General features: G+C 47.4%; 1 protein-coding gene across 1 annotated transcript in view; it reads left to right on the top strand.

The window, feature by feature from the left end:
* Positions 1-20,094, top strand: part of ighmbp2 (immunoglobulin mu DNA binding protein 2) — a 92,343-nt gene that overhangs the window by 61,044 nt on the left and 11,205 nt on the right. The window contains exons 11-14 of the mRNA XM_038807475.1: positions 1,044-1,162; positions 3,760-3,854; positions 5,645-5,768; positions 16,928-17,866. Coding sequence (XP_038663403.1) covers positions 1,044-1,162; positions 3,760-3,854; positions 5,645-5,768; positions 16,928-17,866 — 1,277 coding nt within the window. The remainder of the gene's footprint in view (positions 1-1,043; positions 1,163-3,759; positions 3,855-5,644; positions 5,769-16,927; positions 17,867-20,094) is intronic.

The raw sequence follows: 20,094 nt of genomic DNA, 5'->3' as shown, positions 1-20,094 counted from the left end.
AACCTACCCTATTAACTTATAAGTCCAGTTCACCATAGCCTCTTATTACAAATTTAGCACCTTTACCCTCATCTCAACTCTCCCAGACAAGTTGTTTATATTACTTTTTCTCCAGCTTAATTAAATCATTTATGCAAACAGACATAGCCTTCTTTATAGGATAATGCAATATTCCCCCAAAATATTTTGTTAAAAATAACAATAGTTGTGTGGTCATCCACTCACAAGGAAGATTACATTGTTTGTTCAGATGTTCAGTTCGTAAAGATGGAACAGGCATATTTCTATTCCTGTGTTCCTATATGAGTTGTTTTTAAGTTATTAACCTGCGGAGCTTGGTTCTGCAGTTTCTCAGAGCTAATTTTAAGCCTTGCATTTACTTGTGGCCTTTGCACACATCAGTTGCTAAATATAACCACGGTCCATCCTCCCAGCTGTGACTTTACCTCCTCCCGCTGATGTACAAAAAATGATGCAGCCTGCCACTTTTAATCGTGTTTATTTGTGGTGTAAAATGACACTTGGTAATCTGGTTGACTTTTGACAAATCAGAATCCTGATTCAAGGTCTGGATAATATTTTTTAAAGCTAATGCTATTCAGTAAGTATGCGTGCACAACAGACATATAATTGAGAGTGAGATTGAACAAGAGTTGTAAAATGTCTTTCTGGTAATATCAAACTGTTAAAATATTGAACTAGATCAAAATGCCTCTCTGAAAATAGCTCGGACAACTGTGAGGTGATGAACTGAGGAGGAGGTGGGAGGGAGGATGAAATTATTTTCATTCTTTCTAAGCTTCAAAGACTAATCAAGACATGAGTACTACCCCAAAATTAATTGCATCCTAGCAGAATGTTTCTGTAGCAATTTTAGTAAAGCAGACCCCATACATAGACATGTACTCCAATTAATCATCTTTATTGACTATTCTGTGTGGGCTGATTTCTCTGTACCAGTAATACAATCTTTGTGATGGATGACTATATTTATGCAGCTGTAGTTTTGCTGTGTTATTAACTGTTGCTCCCATAATTCTTAGGGATTTGCCTGGGGTTGCTTCCACAGAAGAGACAAAGATTCCAATGCTTCTAATAGACACCTCAGGATGTGGTCTGCTTGAACTTGATGAAGAAGATGAACAATCTAAAGGAAATAAAGGTGCTATTTGATTGGTGATTGGTTGGAAGTAATCACACTGATATGGCTTTCTTCTATGCAACTGAGTTGTTGCAAAAGTGACTGTCAAATAACAGTACAGCACAGGAACAGGCCCTTCGGCCCTCCAAACCTGTACCGGTCATGATGCAAACTTTGGCCAAAACCCTCAGCACTTCCTTGTGCTGTAACCCTCTCTACCCATCCTATCCATGTGTTTGTCAAGATGTCTTTTGAGCGCCGTTAATGTATCTGCTTCCACAGCCTCCCCTGGCAATGTGTTCCAGATACTCACCACCCTCTGTGTAAAAAATCCTGTCTCGCGCACCTCCTCTAAACTTTGCCCCACGGACCTTAAACCTATGCCGTCTGGTGATTGACTTCTCCACCCTGGGAAAGAGTGCCTGCCCATTCACACTATCCATGCCCCTCATAATCTTGTAGACCTCTATCAGGTCATCCCTCAACCTCCGTCATTCTAATGAAAACAGTCCAAGTCTATTCAGGCTCTCCGCATAGACCAGGCAACATCCTGGTAAACCTCCTCTGCACCCTTCCAAAGCATCCACATCTTTCTGATAGTATGGAGACCAGAATTGTGCGCAATATTCCAAAGTTCCAAAGCCTTACCAAAGTTCTATACAACTGTAGCATAGCTTGCCAGTTTTTATACTCAATGCCCCATCCAATGAAGGCAAGCATTCCATATGCTTTCTTGACTACCTTGTCCACTTGTGTTGCCACCTTCAATGATCTGTGGATCTGCATGCCAAGATCGCTCTGACTTTCTATCTTCCTAAGAGTTTTGCCATTTACAGTATATTTCTCCTCTATGTTAGATCTACCATAGCTAGAGTTAAAACTCCTTCACACACCAATTTTTGATAGTTAATGCAGCCAAGCCAAATATCTTTGTGCACAAATTTGGCAGCTTTATTTTGAACCTATAATGGTCCACGCACCAAGTGTGAACTGAGCCAACCATTTGCGGTTTTTGATGGGCATTTTCTTCCTGTGCGAAATCTTATGCTGAAAAGGGTATCGTGGAATGTTACAGCACAAAGGAGGCCATTTGGCCTTGAGTTTGTGCTGGCGCTTTCGAACAATTCCATTAGTGTCAGTATTTCCATGTATCCCTACATTTTGTCTTCGAATATTTATCCAATTCCCTTTTGAGGGCTACTGTTGAATCTGCAACCACCACACTATCAGGCAATGCATTCCAAATTTTAAACACTTGTTGCATTAAAATGTTTTCCTTCATGCTGACTCTTTTGCCAATCACTAAATTTGTACCATCTGATTATCACTCTCTCAGCCGTTGGAAACAATATATTTTATCTACTCTTATCTAAACCCTGCAAGATTTTAAACACCGCTATTAAATCTCCTCCCAGCCTTTTTTGCTCTTGTGAAAGCAATTCCAGCTGCTCTATCTATCCATATAACTCCAATCCTTCAACTGTTGAGGCATTCTTGTAAATCTCTTCTGTACCCTCTCCAAAGCCTTCACCTTTCCGAAGTAGCGTTGTTCCCAGAATAAGACATAATACCTAGCTGGGGGGCAGAACTTCTGTTTTATAAATGTTTAGCTTTTGTACTGTCTAGTTATGAAGCTCAGGATCCCATGTTTCATTAATGCTTTGTTAACCTGTCCTGCCACTTTCAAAGATTTGTGCACAAACACTCTTGGGTCTTTCTGTTCTTGCACCCCAAATTAGCTGGCGGCCTCTGCACATGACCAGAGTGGCTCTCTGCTGGTGGGAAAGCTCTGTGGATTCTGCCTCTATTTGAGGCCTTCACCATCCTAATTGACTGTCCACCTCCCAGGAAAGTTCTGGATAATATGCTGGGTGGGCTGGTTTGGATCCCTCTTATTTCCCTGTCCCCACTTGAATCCTGTAATCTAGTCTCCACTGGACTGGGAAAATCCAGGCCAAGATTTTGAAATATACGGGAGGGGACTAAAATATTAGATTTAATTCTGCTGTCACTAATACTATAAACTTGGAACATCTCATCTGCTGGATTGAGAAATCCCTAGTTCTAAATCATTGGTAGTGGCTCTTCAGTAGACCCGTCTCTTGGATTGTGATCGTGAGGAAATCAAAATTCTGTGCCATGGTCAGTGAGGTATTTAAGTAGAAAGCTGCAATGGCAAGTTGTTGCCAGATAGAACTGTAGTATACAGAAGTGTAGTTATTCTATTTAAATCAAACCTGATAACCCACCAGTACAAGGAAGCAGAAGCTGTTTGTTATTTTGTATTAATGCATGGACACAATTTGTCCTGGTTGAATTAAATAACTGGTGCTCTATAGGCTTACTTGGCATGAAGTAAACTGCTTACTTTCTTAAATTTTCCCTCACCTTGCCAGATGTTTCCTCACCTTTTGAAAAGATTGGAGAGACATAAGTGTCTGATCGCAGAAGTACTGTTGTTCTGTCTTTGAGTTATACTATTATATTGATAGATATTGGGCAGCATGCACCAACTTCAGCATGGAGCTTGGAATCCATTCATAAAAGCAATTAATGTGAATGAAAATATATTGATGATAGAGTTGAGTCTGTCATAACTCATTCTACTTTTATTCCAGGGGAAGTTCAAATTGTGGCAATGCATATTCAAGCCCTAACTGAGGCTGGTGTCAGCCCTAAGGATGTTGCTGTGATAGCACCATACAATTTGCAGGTACATGTCCTAATCGTTTTCCAATGTTTCTGTACAGGCAAAGTAGCCATTTGATTTCTGATTTTGAAACATTCAAATTTTAGAAGTTACATCTTAATTTAAAAATAATTAAAACTGAATGTGAGTTTTTAATGCAATACTTAGTTTTTCTGATTATGGGTGCAGTTTGTACCCTAATGGTTTGAAGGGGGCAGTATACTGACCCAAAAATTAATATACTGTTTGCATCCAATTTTCAGTATTTGGTTGGTTATCATTGCTGAGGCTAGACATACATAGCGAATGCAGCACTACAATGTTCACAAAGTAAATGATAAAAATGGAGGGACAGGAAATCTAAGACATGGGTCTGCAGGCAAATAATGCCCTCTTTCACTACTGCTGAAATTGAAGAGGCGCCCTACGAGAAGGTTGGATGAAGATAGGCTTTCTAACTGCTGCATTACATCATCGCCATAGCTCAGCATGTTGGAGGCAGATTCCAGGTCTCAGCACAATATTAGCCATGGTTATACCATCCTGTGCTACCGGTGTACATGCAGCAGAGAGCAACACATATCTGCATCTGGCTCTTTGATGACCTGAACTCTTACCTCTAACCCCTAATACAGTCCTGAAGACCAGACAACAGGGAGCTAACACACCTACTTATCTAGTAGAATTTTAATGCATGGCTTCATGACCAAAATCCTTCATAAAGTGGATTCCCAATCTTGTCAGTAGTCGTTTGGCAGTACAGAGCTTGAGTATTGATGAAAAAGAGACTTTCAAAGCTTTTTGTCTTGAATTCATCTGGACACTTTGCAAGAATACCAGCATAAGGGGAAAACAGTAATTTATATTGAATGAGAAGAGAATGTTGGTAGGTTGGCAAGTGGACTCTGATTGGTAGAGGTGTTGCCATGGTGAATGCATCAGTTAACTAACAGATATGTGCCAGGCATTGATTGAAATTTAAACCAGGCAATTAATTGGTCAAGGCAGTGCCCTGTGGAATGAATCAGTGAATGGCTGTCACTTATTTTGTTTAGCTGGAACAGGCGCAATATGTGTACATGTTCTTTCTGTCTGCAAAGAACAGGACCTTGTGCATTAATCTATGTAGCTTCCAGTACACACAAGTACACCACACTGCGAGTCCGACTAACAATCTTAAATTGGTTCTCAGCATAATTCTTAGCATACTGAGGATTATTTAGCAAATGTTGTCCAACTGGTGCATTCTCCATGGCAATGTCTCTACCAGAGTCCACTTGCCAAACAATAACCATTCTCTTCTCATACAGTATAAAGTGTTGTTTTCCCTTTATCTAGTATTCTTGCAAAGTGTCCTGATAATTACAAGACAAAAAGCTTTGACACATCCTTACTCCGCAATCTTGCAGTGTTATATGTGAGAAATACTTCCCTGTTAAAAGTAACGGGACCATGGTCTCTCTAAACTGTTCTTGTGTTCATTCTGGTGATCAGCTGAAGGGTGGTGTATCAGAAATGGAAACCGGTTGGCTTTTTTGTTTGGGGACGGAACAGAGGAATTTAAAAAAAGAGATGTAGATTGGCCATGATAAATTGCTCTTAGTGACCAAAAAGGTTAGGAGGGGTATTGGGCTACGGGGATAGGGTGGAAGTGAGGGCATAAGTGGGTCGGTGCAGACTCAATGGGCCGAATGGCCTCCTCCTGCACAGTATGTTCTATGTAGATGAGCCAGATTATGGTGAAGGAGGATGGTGTTGAATACAGAAGCTGTAACTGAACTGCATTTTTTAACAAGGGATTGTTTGTTAAACAGGTACAACTCCTGAGAAAAGAGTTATCCAACAAATATCCAGAGTTGGAAATCAAGTCTGTTGATGGTTTTCAAGGAAGAGAAAAAGAGGCTGTTGTTTTATCACTTGTGAGATCCAACAGGACAGGTATCTGCTATTGGCGTTACATATAATACGATGCTGTATGTTTCTTGAAGAATAGATAAAGGACAATTTTTTTTAGGAATCTACAATCTTGGAGCATATATAGTGCTAAATTTGGATTAGTTGATTGATGTTTGAGTTACTTTGTATATAATTACTTGAGTATTATGCATATTCATAATAGAACATAGAACAGTACAGCACAGAACAGGCCCTTCGGCCCTCGATGTTGTGCCGAGCAATGATCACCCTACTCAAACCCACGTATCCACCCTATACCCGTAACCCAACCCCCCCCCCCCCCCCACTTAACCTTACTTTTTAGGACACTACGGGCAATTTATCATGGCCAATCCACCTATGCACAATCAACAAAGTACTTGCATTTATGTAGCGTCCTTCTCAACCTCACGATAGGTCAAAACACTTTACAATGAATTAAGTATTTTTGAAGTGTATTCATCGTCCAACGGTAGACACATTGATCAACGTTTTCATGGTATGTCAGCTGGAGAGTGAATGGAAAGAGGAAAGAAACAGAAAACGCCCAATCGCCACTACCATGCATGGCTTTCGGACTCCCTAACTGCAGTGCTACATGTCCTTCCTTGCCTAATAATGTTCATCATCACACCCTCATTTGGCAAGTTGCCCACTTGTTCTTGAAGACTGCTTCCAATTGTGTGCCAACTTCTTCTGCAAGAAGATTGGTTAGTGTCTGTCATGTTAAAGGACTGTGCGGATGTGTGAGGCGGACTGAGCAAAATACTATTAATGTTTAGCTACCATTCTCCTTTTCTGCTGGCTAATTTGTTGGACAACCCTTCGCCCATTTAAAAAGCAGCAGTCTTGTCTGATTTTCCACCATCAACAGCCAACTGCCTATAAGGGTGACTCTCTGTGTGGAGTTTACACTTTCTCCCCTTGTCTGCGTGGGTTTCCTCTGGGTGCTCCAGTTTCCTCCCACAGACCAAAAATGTGCAGGTTAGGTGGGATTGCCTTTGCTAAATTGCCCCTTCGTATCCAAAAGGTTAGGTGGGGTTACTGGGTTGCAGGGATAGATGGAGGCATGGGCTTAAGTATGGTGCACTTTAATGGGTTGGTGCATATTCAATGGGCTGAATGGTCTTCTGCACTGTAAATTCAATGATTCTATAAGCACTGCAATTCGAACAGGTAACTCAGTGCTTGTATTTGAATGAAATCCCATCATGAAAATCCATTGTCTACCCAAGTTAGCTATCAACAAAAGTTGACTCTATTATGAATTTTGATGTTGTATTGTATTTCTGGAGTTATTGTGATGCTCCTAGATGCCAGTGTAGATAATTTACTTAAAGACTTGAACATCACCTTCAAGGGCAGCACGGTAGCATTGTGGATAGCACAATCGCTTCACAGCTCCAGGGTCCCAGGTTCGATTCCCGGCTTGGGTCACTGTCTGTGCGGAGTCTGCACGTTCTCCCCGTGTGTGCGTGGGTTTCCTCCGGGTGCTCTGGTTTCCTCCCACAGTCCAAAGATGTGCAGGTTAGGTGGATTGGCCATGATAAATTACCCTTAGTGTCCAAAATTGCCCTTAGTGTTGGGTGGGGTTACTGGGTTATGGGGATAGGGTGGAGGTGTTGACCTTGGGTAGGGTGCTCTTTCCAAGAGCCGGTGCAGACCCGATGGACCGAATGGCCTCCTTCTGCACTGTAAATTCTATGAAATTTAGATTTTAGCATCATATTTTGTGCTGTGTCATCGTGACTGCCACAAAACATCTACTAAAATGATGCAAAATTCAGAATGTTGGTCGTTGGATAACTCAAAAAGTAGGGAAAAGTGGAAAAAAGACAGAATGAGTGTCTCTACTGAATTCACGCAGCATTTGTAACAAGGTGGATGAATTGATAGCACAAAATGGAATAAGTAGATATTATATGATAGCCATTACAGAAATGTGGTTGCAACCACTTGATCATGGCTGGGACTGAATACTCAAGGGCATTTGACATTTTGGACAATTCGGTTGCACTGTGGCAGCCATTCATCTCGTATAGGCAATGTTTTGCACCATGTTGGTCGTCTCTGTGTTATACTTTGCCAGGTGTCGCTCAGGAGCCCCACTCTGGCATGGCAATCTCTGCCTCATTTGCTGCAGAGGGCTGAGAAGGTGCACCATTCACTGGCCTCTGTTTTCCCTGAACCCTCCTATTGGCTAGCTGAGCTTTTCATTTCTACTCGCCTCTTCCAATGCATCTCCAGGCAGTCAGCCTCCAGAGATCATAGCCATCAGCAAATATCTCCCAATTGTCAATGCCACTGTCTTCCTATCTCGTTCTCTGATATCCCCCTAGTGGAGGTATAGATGCCCAGAAAGTCGTGACTCGGGGCCAGTTCGCCATCTAGAAGGTTTTTTGGTATAAGGACGAAAATGAACATTTTCAAGCCAGCGCAGACATCGTTGGCTTAGCAATGAGTATATACTGATGGAATCGGAATATTTTGTGACTTCTGAGTTGCTGAACTTGTCCTGCCGAGTGATGTCAAGGCTACGTTTGAGGCAGCAATTTTAAGCTGAGGGCCGGGTCAGGGGGGGGATGCCAATTAGAGGGAATCATGCGTTCGAGCCGGGGAGGATGGATGCGAGGTTTTGGAGATGGGACGAGAGGGGAGGCAAGGAAATGAAGGATTTGTGGGGGGGTGGGGGGGGGGGGGGGGGGGGGGGGGCAGTTCGCCAGTTTGGAGGATTTGGGAGAGCATTATCGATTGGTGCAGAGGGGAGGGTTTAGGTAACTGCAGGCTCTGGATTTCACAAGGAAGGTTTACCCGACCTTCTCAATAGTGCTGGCCTACCCGTTGCTAGAGGTGGTGCTGTCAGTTGGCGGGCTGGAGAGGGAGTTGTTTCGGCGATCAAGAGGAGGATCCTGGAGGAGATTAAGGCCAAATGAGAGGAGGAGCTGGAGGGGGGGGGGGGGGGGGGGGGGTGCAATGAAGGAGGGATTGTGGTGTGAGGGTGAATGCCTCAACTTGGTGTGCGAGGCTGGGGCTGATGCAGTTGAAAGTCGTACCTAGGGCGCACCTCACAAAATCAAAGATGAGCCGGTTGTTTGAGGGGGTGGAGGATGCCTGTCAACAATGTGGGAGGGCCCCGCAAACCACATTCATATGTCCTGCCCGAAGCTGGAAAGGTTTTGGAGGACAGTATTTAGTACAATCTCGGGAGTCTTGCACATGGATGTGGAGCCGGTCCCCTAGAAGCCATTTTTGGGGTGTCAGACTGGCCTGAGTTGCAGGTGGAAGCGGAGGCAGACGTTTTAGCCTTCGCCCTGCTGATTGCTTGTAGGCGGGTCCTGCTGGAGTGGAAGTCATTCTCTCTACCCTGTACCACAGCGTAGCGGGGGGAACCTGCTGGTGTTTTGACCCTGGAGAAGGTGAAGTTTGAGCTCAGGGGGGCGAAGGAGGGGTTCTACAATTTTTAGGGTTTGTTTATTGTGTACTTTCAGGAGTTGGTTGCCATTGACTTTTGGAGGGGGTGTGGGTTTGGGGGGGGACTTTTTAAAAATATTGTTGGGATTGTTCTTGTTTCTGTTTTTCTTTTGTATGGTGAAAATGATGAAAATATGGCGAATAAAAATATGTTTTTAAAAAATATTCGTAAGACATCATCAGCCTCGAGCAACTCTAGTGAGGATTGGGCATATCTTTGTCTTAAATCTGAGGACAGCAGGGCAGAACAGCTTTTTGGCCCTTTGGTATGTAAGTATGCACTCTCTGTAGATGACGTGAGGGTATATGACAGCAGCAAAGAAAAAAATATCCCGAAGAGTGTTGGTGGCAGATACTGTTAAACCAACTGCGATCTCAAAGAGTTCTGATGTTTCCCCGTCATAGCTGACCGTACCCATCATGTTGTCATGGAAAAAATAGAGCAGCCTCACAGGCACCCAGTTTTCTCCAGTAGCTTAAGTAGGCTGCCTCGGCTATAAGCCCAAATACCTTGGTCAGATCCATGAAGGCAATATATAGTAGACTCTTTTGTTCATGGCATTTTTCTTGCAGCAGCTGGACTTAGAAGATCATGGGCAGCATTTTCTGCACATCCCCCGCGTGTTTCAATGGGGCCAACTTTGTCAACAGAGTTTCCTGTTCAATGCATCCCTAGTCGCTAAGAAACCATGGCAGGGGTGCGCCGTTGGCGGGACCAAAAGATTCCCACCGGCGTGAATGGATGTAAAATTCTGGCCCATTGCAATTATAGATATTTCAGTTCTGTAACCACACTAGGATCCAGGATAGATGCGTTTACCTAAGACCTGCAGGTTGACAAGGGCGGTACGGAAAGGCAGCACAGTAGCATAGTGGCAGCATAGTTGCTTCACAGCTCCAGGATCCCAGGTTCAATTCCCAGCTTGGGTCACTGTCTGTGTGGAGTCTGCACGTTCTCTCATGCATGGGTTTCCTCCGGGTGCTCCGGTTTCCTCCCACTGTCCAAAGATGTGCAGGTTAGGTGGATTGGCCATTCTAAATTGCTGGCTGAATTACTAGTCCAACGACAATACCACTAGGCCACCGCCTCCCTCTGGCAGAGGGAGGAGTATAATGTTAGGTTGTCCACTTTGGTGAGAAGAATAGAAAAGCAGAATAGTATTTAAATGGTGAGAGACTGCAAAATACTGTGGCATGGAGGGTTCTGTATATCTTCGGAAAAGTGTCACAAAACGTTAGCATGCAGGTAAAGCAAGTAATGACCTTTATTGCAATGGAGATGGAGCATAAAACTGATGAAGTCTTGCTATAGCTTTCAGGACTTGTGGGAGGAAACCCAGACAGACATGGGGAGAACATGCAAACTCCGCACAGACAGTGAGCCAGGCCGGGAATCCCAGGTCCCTGACACTGTTACGCAACAGTGCTAACCACTGTGCCACCCACAAAGGAGGCATATACACACACACATACACACACACACACAAACAGTAGTACATGAAAATCAATAGTCCTATGTTAGGAGGAGTGTGATCTTTTTTGTACGCTGCATCACTTCGGTGTAATGTTTTACACATCCGATGAGTTGCAGTCACAGTCAAATTGCGACTGGAATGTATTATTTTTACACAGTGCTAGAGCTCAGCATTTCTGACCTGGACCTCGAACCCTCAGCCTCTTCATGAATGTGGAGCATACCTGTTCTGGAGGTCCTTCCTTATAGTGCAGGATTTATGGGGGAACCCAAGCAATATAGCTGCCATATTCTGGTAAGTCTTCATTCCCTAACACACTGAAAAGCCTTTTGCATAATCAAATAGCTCATCAGTGTGTCAGAGAATGAGTGTGAGTGACATAAGTGGGTAGGGCGGTGAGGTCAGATCTGCTCGGGTCAGAGCGGTGTTGGAAGGTCAGTGAGGATTGGTAGGTCAGTGAGGAGTCGAAATTTCATGTCTGTGTGTCTGTGTGGACATCGGTGTGTGCATATTTGTCTGCACATCTGTGTGTACACACGTGTCTGTATGTGCATGCCTGGGTGTCCACATCTGTGTGTGCATCTGTCTGTACACGTGTGTGTCTGTATGTGCGTCTGTCTGTGTGTGCATATATGTGCGTGCAGACAACTGTGTTCCCGTGTCTGTGCATGCCTGTATGTGTGCACGTCTGTGTGCCATAACTCTGTGTGCGCATCTGAGTGTGTGCATGCCTCTATATTTGTGCATGCGCCTGTGTGTGCGTGGTGCATCCACGTGCGCACGCGTCTGTGTGTGTGCGCCTCTGTGTGTACGCGTGCATCTTGAATGTGTGCGGGCATCTGTGTGTGCGCGCATGTGTCTGTGCATGCTCGTGCATCTGTGTGTGTGTGCGCATCGGTGCACACGTCTGTGTGCACATCTTTGTGTGTGCGCGCGTGTATGTGCATGCATCTGTGTGCGCTTGTGTCAGTGTGTGTGCGTGTGTCTGGGTGTGTGCGTGCGCGTCTGTGTGTCATGCGTGCGTGTGTGTCATGTGTGCACGCGACTGTCGTGGATGCGCACGTGTCTGTGTGTATCGTGTGTTCACGTCTTTGTGTGGGCACGCGTCAGTGTGTGTACCCACGCCTGAGTGCGAGTCCGTGTGTGTGCTTGCGTACGTCTGTGTGCGTGTCTATTTGTGTGCCTGTGTATGTGTACATATCTGTGTACGCGTCTGTGTATGTGTGCGCGCTCGCCTGTGTATGTGATCGCATCTCAGTGTGTGCATGCGGATGTGCGTGCGCCTGTGTGCAACTGTATGTACACGCATGTGAGTGTGCCTGAGTCTGTGGGCACATCTGGGTGTGTGCGCATCTGTGAGAATGCGTGCGTCTGTGTGCGCACGCCTCAGTGTATGTGTGTACGCGTCTGGGTGTGTGCGTACATCTGTATGTACACGCATGTATGTATGCATGCGTCTGTGTGCACGCGTCTATGTGTGTGCGTCTGGGTGTGTGCGTGCTTGTGGGTGTGCATGCATGCATCTGTGTGTGTCTGCATGCATCTGGGTTTGTGTGTACAAATGGGTGTGCGCGTTCATCTGTGTGTGTTCGTCTGTGTGTGCACGTGTCTATGTGCGTGCTTCTGTGTGCATGCGTCAATCTGTGTATGCGCGCCTGGTTATGTGTGTGCATCTGTGTGCTGTGTGTGCGCGTGTCTGTGTGCGCTTGCGTCTGTGTGCGCTTGCGTCTGTGTGTGCGTGCGCTGTGTGTTTGTGCGAGTCTGGGTTTGTGCGTCTGTGTGCATATGTGTCTTTGTGTATGCATCCATGTACGCGCGTTTGTGTGTGCGAGAGTCTTTGTGTGTCTATATCTGACTGTGGAGAGTCAGGGGTGGCCAGTTGTGTACTTACCCAGATGTAAGACATGTTTTGTTTCCAGGTCAAAAGTAAAGAAGAATTGTCTGAAGTGTGCGACTTTTGACTGAGAGCTGCAGACTTTTTTGTGGGGTCCCAGGGAACTAGTGCATTGCCATTTGGAAATTGAAACTTCCTTGTCAATTCCCACATAAAAGTTTGTGTTGAGATGAGAGGGGTCCCCAATCGCAGTGAATTTCAAACTTCTTTTCCGGGGACCCATTTTTACCAACTGGCCAACTTTCGGGACCCACGCCGGCCAACCTTCGCGTCCCATGCCGGCTGAACTCCACGACCCACGCTGGCTGACCTCTGTGACCCATGCCAGCTGACCTCTGTGACCCACGCCGGCCGACCTTCGTGACCCACGTCGGTCGATCTTCACGACCCACGCCGGCCGACCTTCGCGACCCGTGCCATCCAACATTCGCGACCCACATTTTCTCTTACCTCTAATGCGGAGGTGAGCCTACTTGGTCCTCATGATCTCACTCCAATCAGGTTCACAGGAGGAGTGCGTGGATTTCATACCTCAGTTCGTGAACTCTGAGTAGCTCCCCTGTTGACTGATCATTGCAGTAACTGTTCAAGCGGATAAAGTCTGCCATCATTGGGATTGACTGGTCAGTTTTGATTCAATGCTTTAATATAGTATAAAAGGTCAGCAGAAACTTGTACCTTCAGTACACAGAGGACGCTGATGTGATGATTTCCCATGCTTTCATTATATCCCTTGCCAAACGTTCAGTTCTGTCCATGATTAAACCATGAGGAATAGAAACTCTCTCCAGATCATTAGTTTAGGGATGCAAAACAGATCGAGGTCATAGCCTTGTTCATCATCGGTGATCACCACTAAGTCAACCGGCATGCCGCGATCGCACTTTGACCCCGGGTTCAGGTCCCAACACTCCTGAGCTGCACGCGCACTAATGAGCGGACACGCACGCGCAGTGTGCCGGCATTTTTTTAGCTAGTCACGCCGGCATTTTTAAAGCCAACCGCAGCCAGCATTGTTAAAAGCCAGCTGCTGCTGCCGTTGCGCGGGAATTTCCGCGATCGGGAACGACACGATGGCTGGCTCCACAACCCTCCCGACGCCTGCCCGTGACCCACCTACTGGTCGCGACCCCCACTTTGAAAATGCCTGCCCTCGCGCATCTTCCAGGGTACATCCATTCTCTGACAATCGGAGAATGGAAGGTCTGGGCCAATATATTTTTAATATTTCTAACAGCGTTGGGTGAATCTAACACACCATTTAAAAAAGCGAATGTTCATATGCTTCATTGTGAAGTTAATCTTCCGAACCTGGTTTTGGTGAGTAAAGTTAATTTGAATGTGTTGTTTCCAGGCCCTGGCACACAGTAATAAATCAGGATTATTCATTCGATCAGAGATCGACTCACGGCTGCACATTATTTATTTTTAATAAACATTTTATTGAGTTTTTTTTTGGCATTGTAACAACCCAATATATACAATGCACATGGAAATATAAACATACCACCTCCTTCCCTAACAGGTCCCACCATTAATTAACCCCCTAATCTACGCTAACCTAACCCCTCCCCCACCGCTGACGATTAATTCTCCGCAAAGAAGTCGATGAATGGTTGCCACCTCCGGGCGAACCCTAACAGTGACCCTCTCAAGGCAAACTTAATTTTCTCCAGACAGAGAAAGCTAGCCATATCTGATAGCCAGGTCTCCGACTTCAGGGGCTTTGAGTCCCTTCATGCTAGTAATATCCGTCTCCGGGCTACCAGGGAAGCAAAGGCCAGAACGTCTGCCTTTCCCCTCCTGGATTCCCGGATCCTGCGACACCCTGAAAATCGCCACCTCTGGACTCAATGCCACCCTTGTTTTTAACACCTTGGACATGAATTCAGCAAACCCCTGCCAAAATCCCCTCAGCTTTGGACATGCCCAGAGCATATGGACATGGATCACTGGCCCCCCTGCACACTTTGCACAACTGGCTTCCACTCCAAAGAATCTGCTCATCCGGGCCATTGTCATGTGGGCCCGGTGAATGACCTTGAATTGAATCGGGCTGAGTCTGGCACAAGTTGCAGTTGTGTTGACTCTACTCAACGCGTCTGACGGCTGCACATTATTGATCACTGCTGATTCACTGGAGGCACTGAATATTAATTGAAAACTTAGGGCTATTCCTCAGGAACACAACAATGAGTCTTTGGTAGGGAGAAGTAAAAGATTTTAACATTTATTGGAAACAATACTGAATGTTTTCAAAAATGGCATTTGAATTTGTACATGATTATTTAAAAATGTATTCGGGTAGGTTTTAGATATTACATAAATGAATTGAAATAACCCAGTATTTATTCAGTATTGTTATAATTACCCATAAATTTCAGTGAAAAGAATATTGGAATTTCTTTTTGCAAAAACTGCTGGCAGAGGCCACCACCCTGACATAAGCTTTTGTTGTGATCCCTGTCTTGTGATCCCTGTCTTGAACATTCTCAATTCTTGATCTTCCGCAACCCTTTGGAATTGGGCACTCTAAAGATTCACAACCCTCTGAGAGAAGTAATTCCTCCTCATCTCTGTCTTAAATGGCTTTGCCCTTATTCTGAGACTGTACTGTCTGGTTCTGAACCCTCCACCCAGGGGAAACATGGGCCGGGATTCTCCGAAATCCCAGCCAAGTGTTGACGCCGGCGTCAAAACAGGCGCAAGCGACACCGGTGTCAAAGGGCCTCCAGGCCCAGGCATTCACTCCTTCCTCGGGGGCTAGAACAGTGGCGGAGTGCGGTGTGCTTCTCCGGCGCCGAAAGCCAGCCCGGCGCAGATCCGCGCTTGCACGTGCCACGGCCGGTGCAAATCCGCGCATGCGTGCCATAGCTGGCATGGGACCGCGCCTGTGCGCCACGGCCGTCTTCGTGCCAACCCCCCAGGCAATATGGCGGGGCCCGGCGTGGAGGAACATACAAGGGCCCGGCGCAGAGGAGCATAGGACCCCCGGAGTCAACGGCCCCCGCAGCCAGAATGCCGAGGTCTCGCCGGTAAGACCATACGCAAACGACGCCGACGGGCACTCGGCCTGTCGACCGTGGAGAATCACCGAGGGACCGCTTTCAACAGTCGGCCGCTGCACCGCGCCCCCCCCCCCCCCTGGCGATTCTCCGACCCGGCGCGGGATCAGAGAATCCCAGCCACCGTTCCTACATCAAACCTGTTTAAACCCTTTAAGAATATTGTAAGTTTCAATGAGATCATCCCTCAGTCATCAGAGCTCTCGAGAACACAGACCCAGTCTTCTGAATTTCTCCTCATAGGACAGTCCTGCCATCCCAGGAATTAGTCTGGTAAACCATTGCTGCACTCTCTCTGTGGCAAGTGTATCCTTCCTGAGCAAAGACCAAAACTGTATGCAATACTCCGGGTGTGGTCTAAACAAGGTTCTATATAATTGAAGTAAGACATCCTGTACTCAAATCCTCTTGCAATAAAAACCAAGATACCATTTACCTCCATAATTGCTTTCTGCACCGACATGTTAGCTTTCAGTGACTAAAAAACAAGGACACCCAGATCCCTAATACTTCCCAATCTCTCACCATTTAAGAAAATCTCTGCGCCTCTGTTCCTCCTACCCAAAGTGGATAACCTCACATTTATCCGCATTTTATTCCAACTACCCCACTCTTGCTCACCTACTAAACTGCAGATCTCTACATTTTCTGTGTTCAGGCTGCAGGTTCCAGTAAGTGATGACTTGAGTGCTACAGCAATATGTTAATGCAGACTGCTGTGCTTGAGGTTTACCCTGTCAAAGGTTTCTACGTGGAATACATTTGCAAAGTCCTATGTGCAGGTTTTTTGGACATGCTCGACTTAATAAAACCATCCCTAAATTGGCATAGTTTAGCACTAAACCTCACAGATTGGGATGGTGTAGAAAATGAAGAAATGTTACACTGGGTTACGGTTCAGAAAAACTGAAGCAGGAAGGAAGGAGGTTCAATCTGTATTTGACAGCTAGCGCAGTGTCCTTGGATAATCTGGTAGAGTTTTAATAAAGGTATTCAAAAATGATGAGGTATTTTAATTGGGTACGAGCACAAACTGGATGTTTTTTCATATTAACATGGTATCACATCTGTTGTACATTCTGCACTACTGTCAGTTCCATCGACTTTAATAGAATTGAATATCAAATGTTGTGTATATCATGCAACTCAAGCAAAACCATTAATTTAGTGCTTCTTACCTAGACCAATCCCTGCCCCATTGTCTCACGGGCAAACCATTTTGTTCAGTTTAATCACATTTTGAATCCTGTTGTTCAGGTGAGGTGGGCTTCCTGGCTGAAGACCGAAGAATAAATGTCGCGGTGACTCGCGCGCGCCGCCACTTGATGGTGGTCTGTGACGTACGCACAGTCAGCACTCACCCGTTTTTGAAATCCCTGACTGACTACATGACTGAACACGGAGAAATGCGGACTGCGTTTGAGTACTGCGACGACATTGTATCCGAAAATTACTCCCGGCCAGCCCCTCAGGCCGAGCAAAGGAGAGCAAAAGATTCTTCAGCAGTATGCAAACATAGCGGGAGTTCAACCATCGACAGGAATGTAGCAACTGCAAAAATACCTAAAGACACACAAAACCGATCCACTGAAAAGCCTGCTTGTAAAAAAAAGGCTGCAAATGACAGTAGATCCTCGATAGAGAAAGAAGGTGGTGGTGCTGGAATATTAGAGCAAACCACCAAAACCATGGTTGTAAAAGATAATTCTGAGAAACTTAAGGAACAAATAACGCACTTTATCGAGGATTGCGCAAGGACTAAGTTTGAATTCCCAGCGTCTTTGAATTCTCATGATCGGTTGTTGGTCCACCAGATAGCGGAAGAGCTTGGCCTTCAGCATTTTAGTACTGGTGAAAGCAAAGACCGCTTCATTGTCGTCGCTAAATCAGGTTGCTTGGAAATGCAAAGGCAGCTTGAGGGCCAATCAGACCAAAAGAGGCCGGAAATGCCCCCGATATCCAGCGATCCTGCCCCACAGATTCCCCAGGAAAAAGCAGAAGAACGGGCTCTTACTGAAATGGAAGGGCCACAAGACTGTGCTCCTTGTGTTTCTCAGTCAAAGCTGGACTTAAAGACCCTGTACATGGAAAGGATGCAGCGGGAACAAGCTAAGCGAGAGAAGAAGGCAAAACAGAAGCAGCAGTCTGGTACTACTGTTTCTCTGAAGTCTAAAACTAAGAAACCTGCAGAAACGGGTACGTACTATTGTTTTTTAAATTGTTTTAAGTCGGTGACTTTTTAAATATATGTTAAAGTGGCAGATGATGCGTTAACTATTGGATGAGAGCCCTTTTGGAAGGATGCCAAATTTCTTGCTTAATGTCAGCTCACTTATCATTGATTCACCATAAGGTTGTTAATGGTGTCAGTATGTCCGTCTAACGCTGCCATATTCACTTCAACATCATTTGACTTCATCTTTTACGGCCTCTTTGCTCATTTGTTTTCTTTTCTTTTATAAATTTAGAGTACCCAATTCATTTTTCCAATTAAGGGGCAATTTAGGGTGGCCAATCCACCTAGCCTGCACATTTTTTGGCTGTGGGGGCGAAACCCACGCAGACATGGGAGAATGTGCAAACTCCACACGGACAGTGACCCAGAGCCGGGATCCAACCTGGGACCTCGGTGCCGTGAGACAGCAGTGCTAACCCACTTCACCACAGTGCTGTCCAAGCCCTCCAAAAGTGCCATTACGCCTGGATCACGAGTGTGGAAACCAGTGTGAAACAATGCCATTGCGAGGTCTCCCAGGTGCGGTCATTAGTTCCCAGAAAGGATAAATTTAAATGAGCCTAATAACCCAGTTAGAAATGTGAATCTGGATCTCGCCCAGTGAGGGTGTGATCCAGATTGTGACGTCTCTCAAGATTCTGTTGAACCCTGGCCTCCCACCCCCCTCCATGCCTCTCACGCCCCCTCCTTGCCTCTTATCCCCAACCCCCTCTGTGCTTCTTACCCCCTCTGTGCTTCTTACCCCCTCTGTGCTTCTTACCCCCTCTGTGCTTCTTACCCCCTCTGTGCTTCTTACCCCCTACGTGCTTCTTACCCCCTCCGTGCCTCTTACCCCCTCCGTGCCTCTTACCCCTTCCGTGCCTCTTACCCCTTCCGTGCCTCTTACCCCCTCCGTGCCTCTTACCCCCTCCGTGCCTCTTACCCCCTCCGTGCCTCTTACCCCCTCCGTGCCTCTTACCCCCTCCGTGCCTCTTACCCCCTCCGTGCCTCTTACCCCCTCCGTGCCTCTTACCCCCTCCGTGCCTCTTACCCCCTCCGTGCCTCTTACCCCCTCCGTGCCTCTTGCCCCCTCCGTGCCTCTTGCCCCCTCCTTGCCTCTTGCCCCCTCCGTGCCTCTTGCCCCCTCCGTGCCTCTTGCCCCCCTCCGTGCCTCTTGCCCCCTCCGTGCCTCTTGCCCCCTCCGTGCCTCTTGCCCCCTCCGTGCCTCTTGCCCCCTCCGTGCCTCTTGCCCCCTCCGTGCCTCTTGCCCCCTCCGTGCCTCTTGCCCCCTCCGTGCCTCTTGCCCCCTCCGTGCCTCTTGCCCCCTCCGTGCCTCTTGCCCCCTCCGTGCCTCTTGCCCCCTCCGTGCCTCTTGCCCCCTCCGTGCCTCTTGCCCCCTCCGTGCCTCTTGCCCCTCCGTGCCTCTTGCCCCCTCCTGCCTCTGCCCCCTCCGTGCTCTGCCCCCTCCGTGCCTCTTGCCCCCCTCCGTGCCTCTTGCCCCCTCCGTGCCTCTGCCCCTCCGTGCCTCTTGCCCCCTCCGTGCCTCTTGCCCCCTCCGTGCCTCTTGCCCCCTCCGTGCCTCTTGCCCCCTCCGTGCCTCTTGCCCCCTCCGTGCCTCTTGCCCCCTCCGTGCCTCTTGCCCCCCGTGCCTCTTGCCCCTCCGTGCCTCTCCCCCTCCGTGCCTCTTGCCCCCTCCGTGCCTCTTGCCCCCTCCGTGCCTCTTGCCCCCTCCGTGCCTCTTGCCCCCTCCGTGCCTCTTGCCCCCTCCGTGCCTCTTGCCCCCCCGTGCCTCTTGCCCCCTCCGTGCCTCTTGCCCCCTCCGTGCCTCTTGCCCCCTCCGTGCCTCTTGCCCCCCTCCGTGCCTCTTGCCCCCCTCCGTGCCTCTTGCCCCCCTCCGTGCCTCTTGCCCCCCTCCGTGCCTCTTGCCCCCCTCCGTGCCTCTTCCCCCCTCCTGCCTCTTGCCCCCCTCCGTGCCTCTTGCCCCCCTCCGTGCCTCTTGCCCCCCTCCGTGCCTCTTGCCCCCCCCCGTGCCTCTTGCCCCCCTCCGTGCCTCTTGCCCCCCTCCGTGCCTCTTGCCCCCCTCCGTGCCTCTTGCCCCCCTCCTGCCTCTTGCCCCCCTCCGTGCCTCTTGCCCCCCTCCGTGCCTCTTGCCCCCCTCCGTGCCTCTTCCCCCCTCCGTGCCTCTTCCCCCTCCTGCCTCTTACCCCCT

The sequence above is a fragment of the Scyliorhinus canicula genome, chromosome 9, assembly GCF_902713615.1.
Source record: "Scyliorhinus canicula chromosome 9, sScyCan1.1, whole genome shotgun sequence".
NCBI classification, from domain to species: Eukaryota; Metazoa; Chordata; class Chondrichthyes; order Carcharhiniformes; family Scyliorhinidae; genus Scyliorhinus; species Scyliorhinus canicula.
The sequence above is the reverse complement of the archived record's forward strand: the minus strand, read 5'-3'. Positions and strand labels throughout refer to the sequence as shown.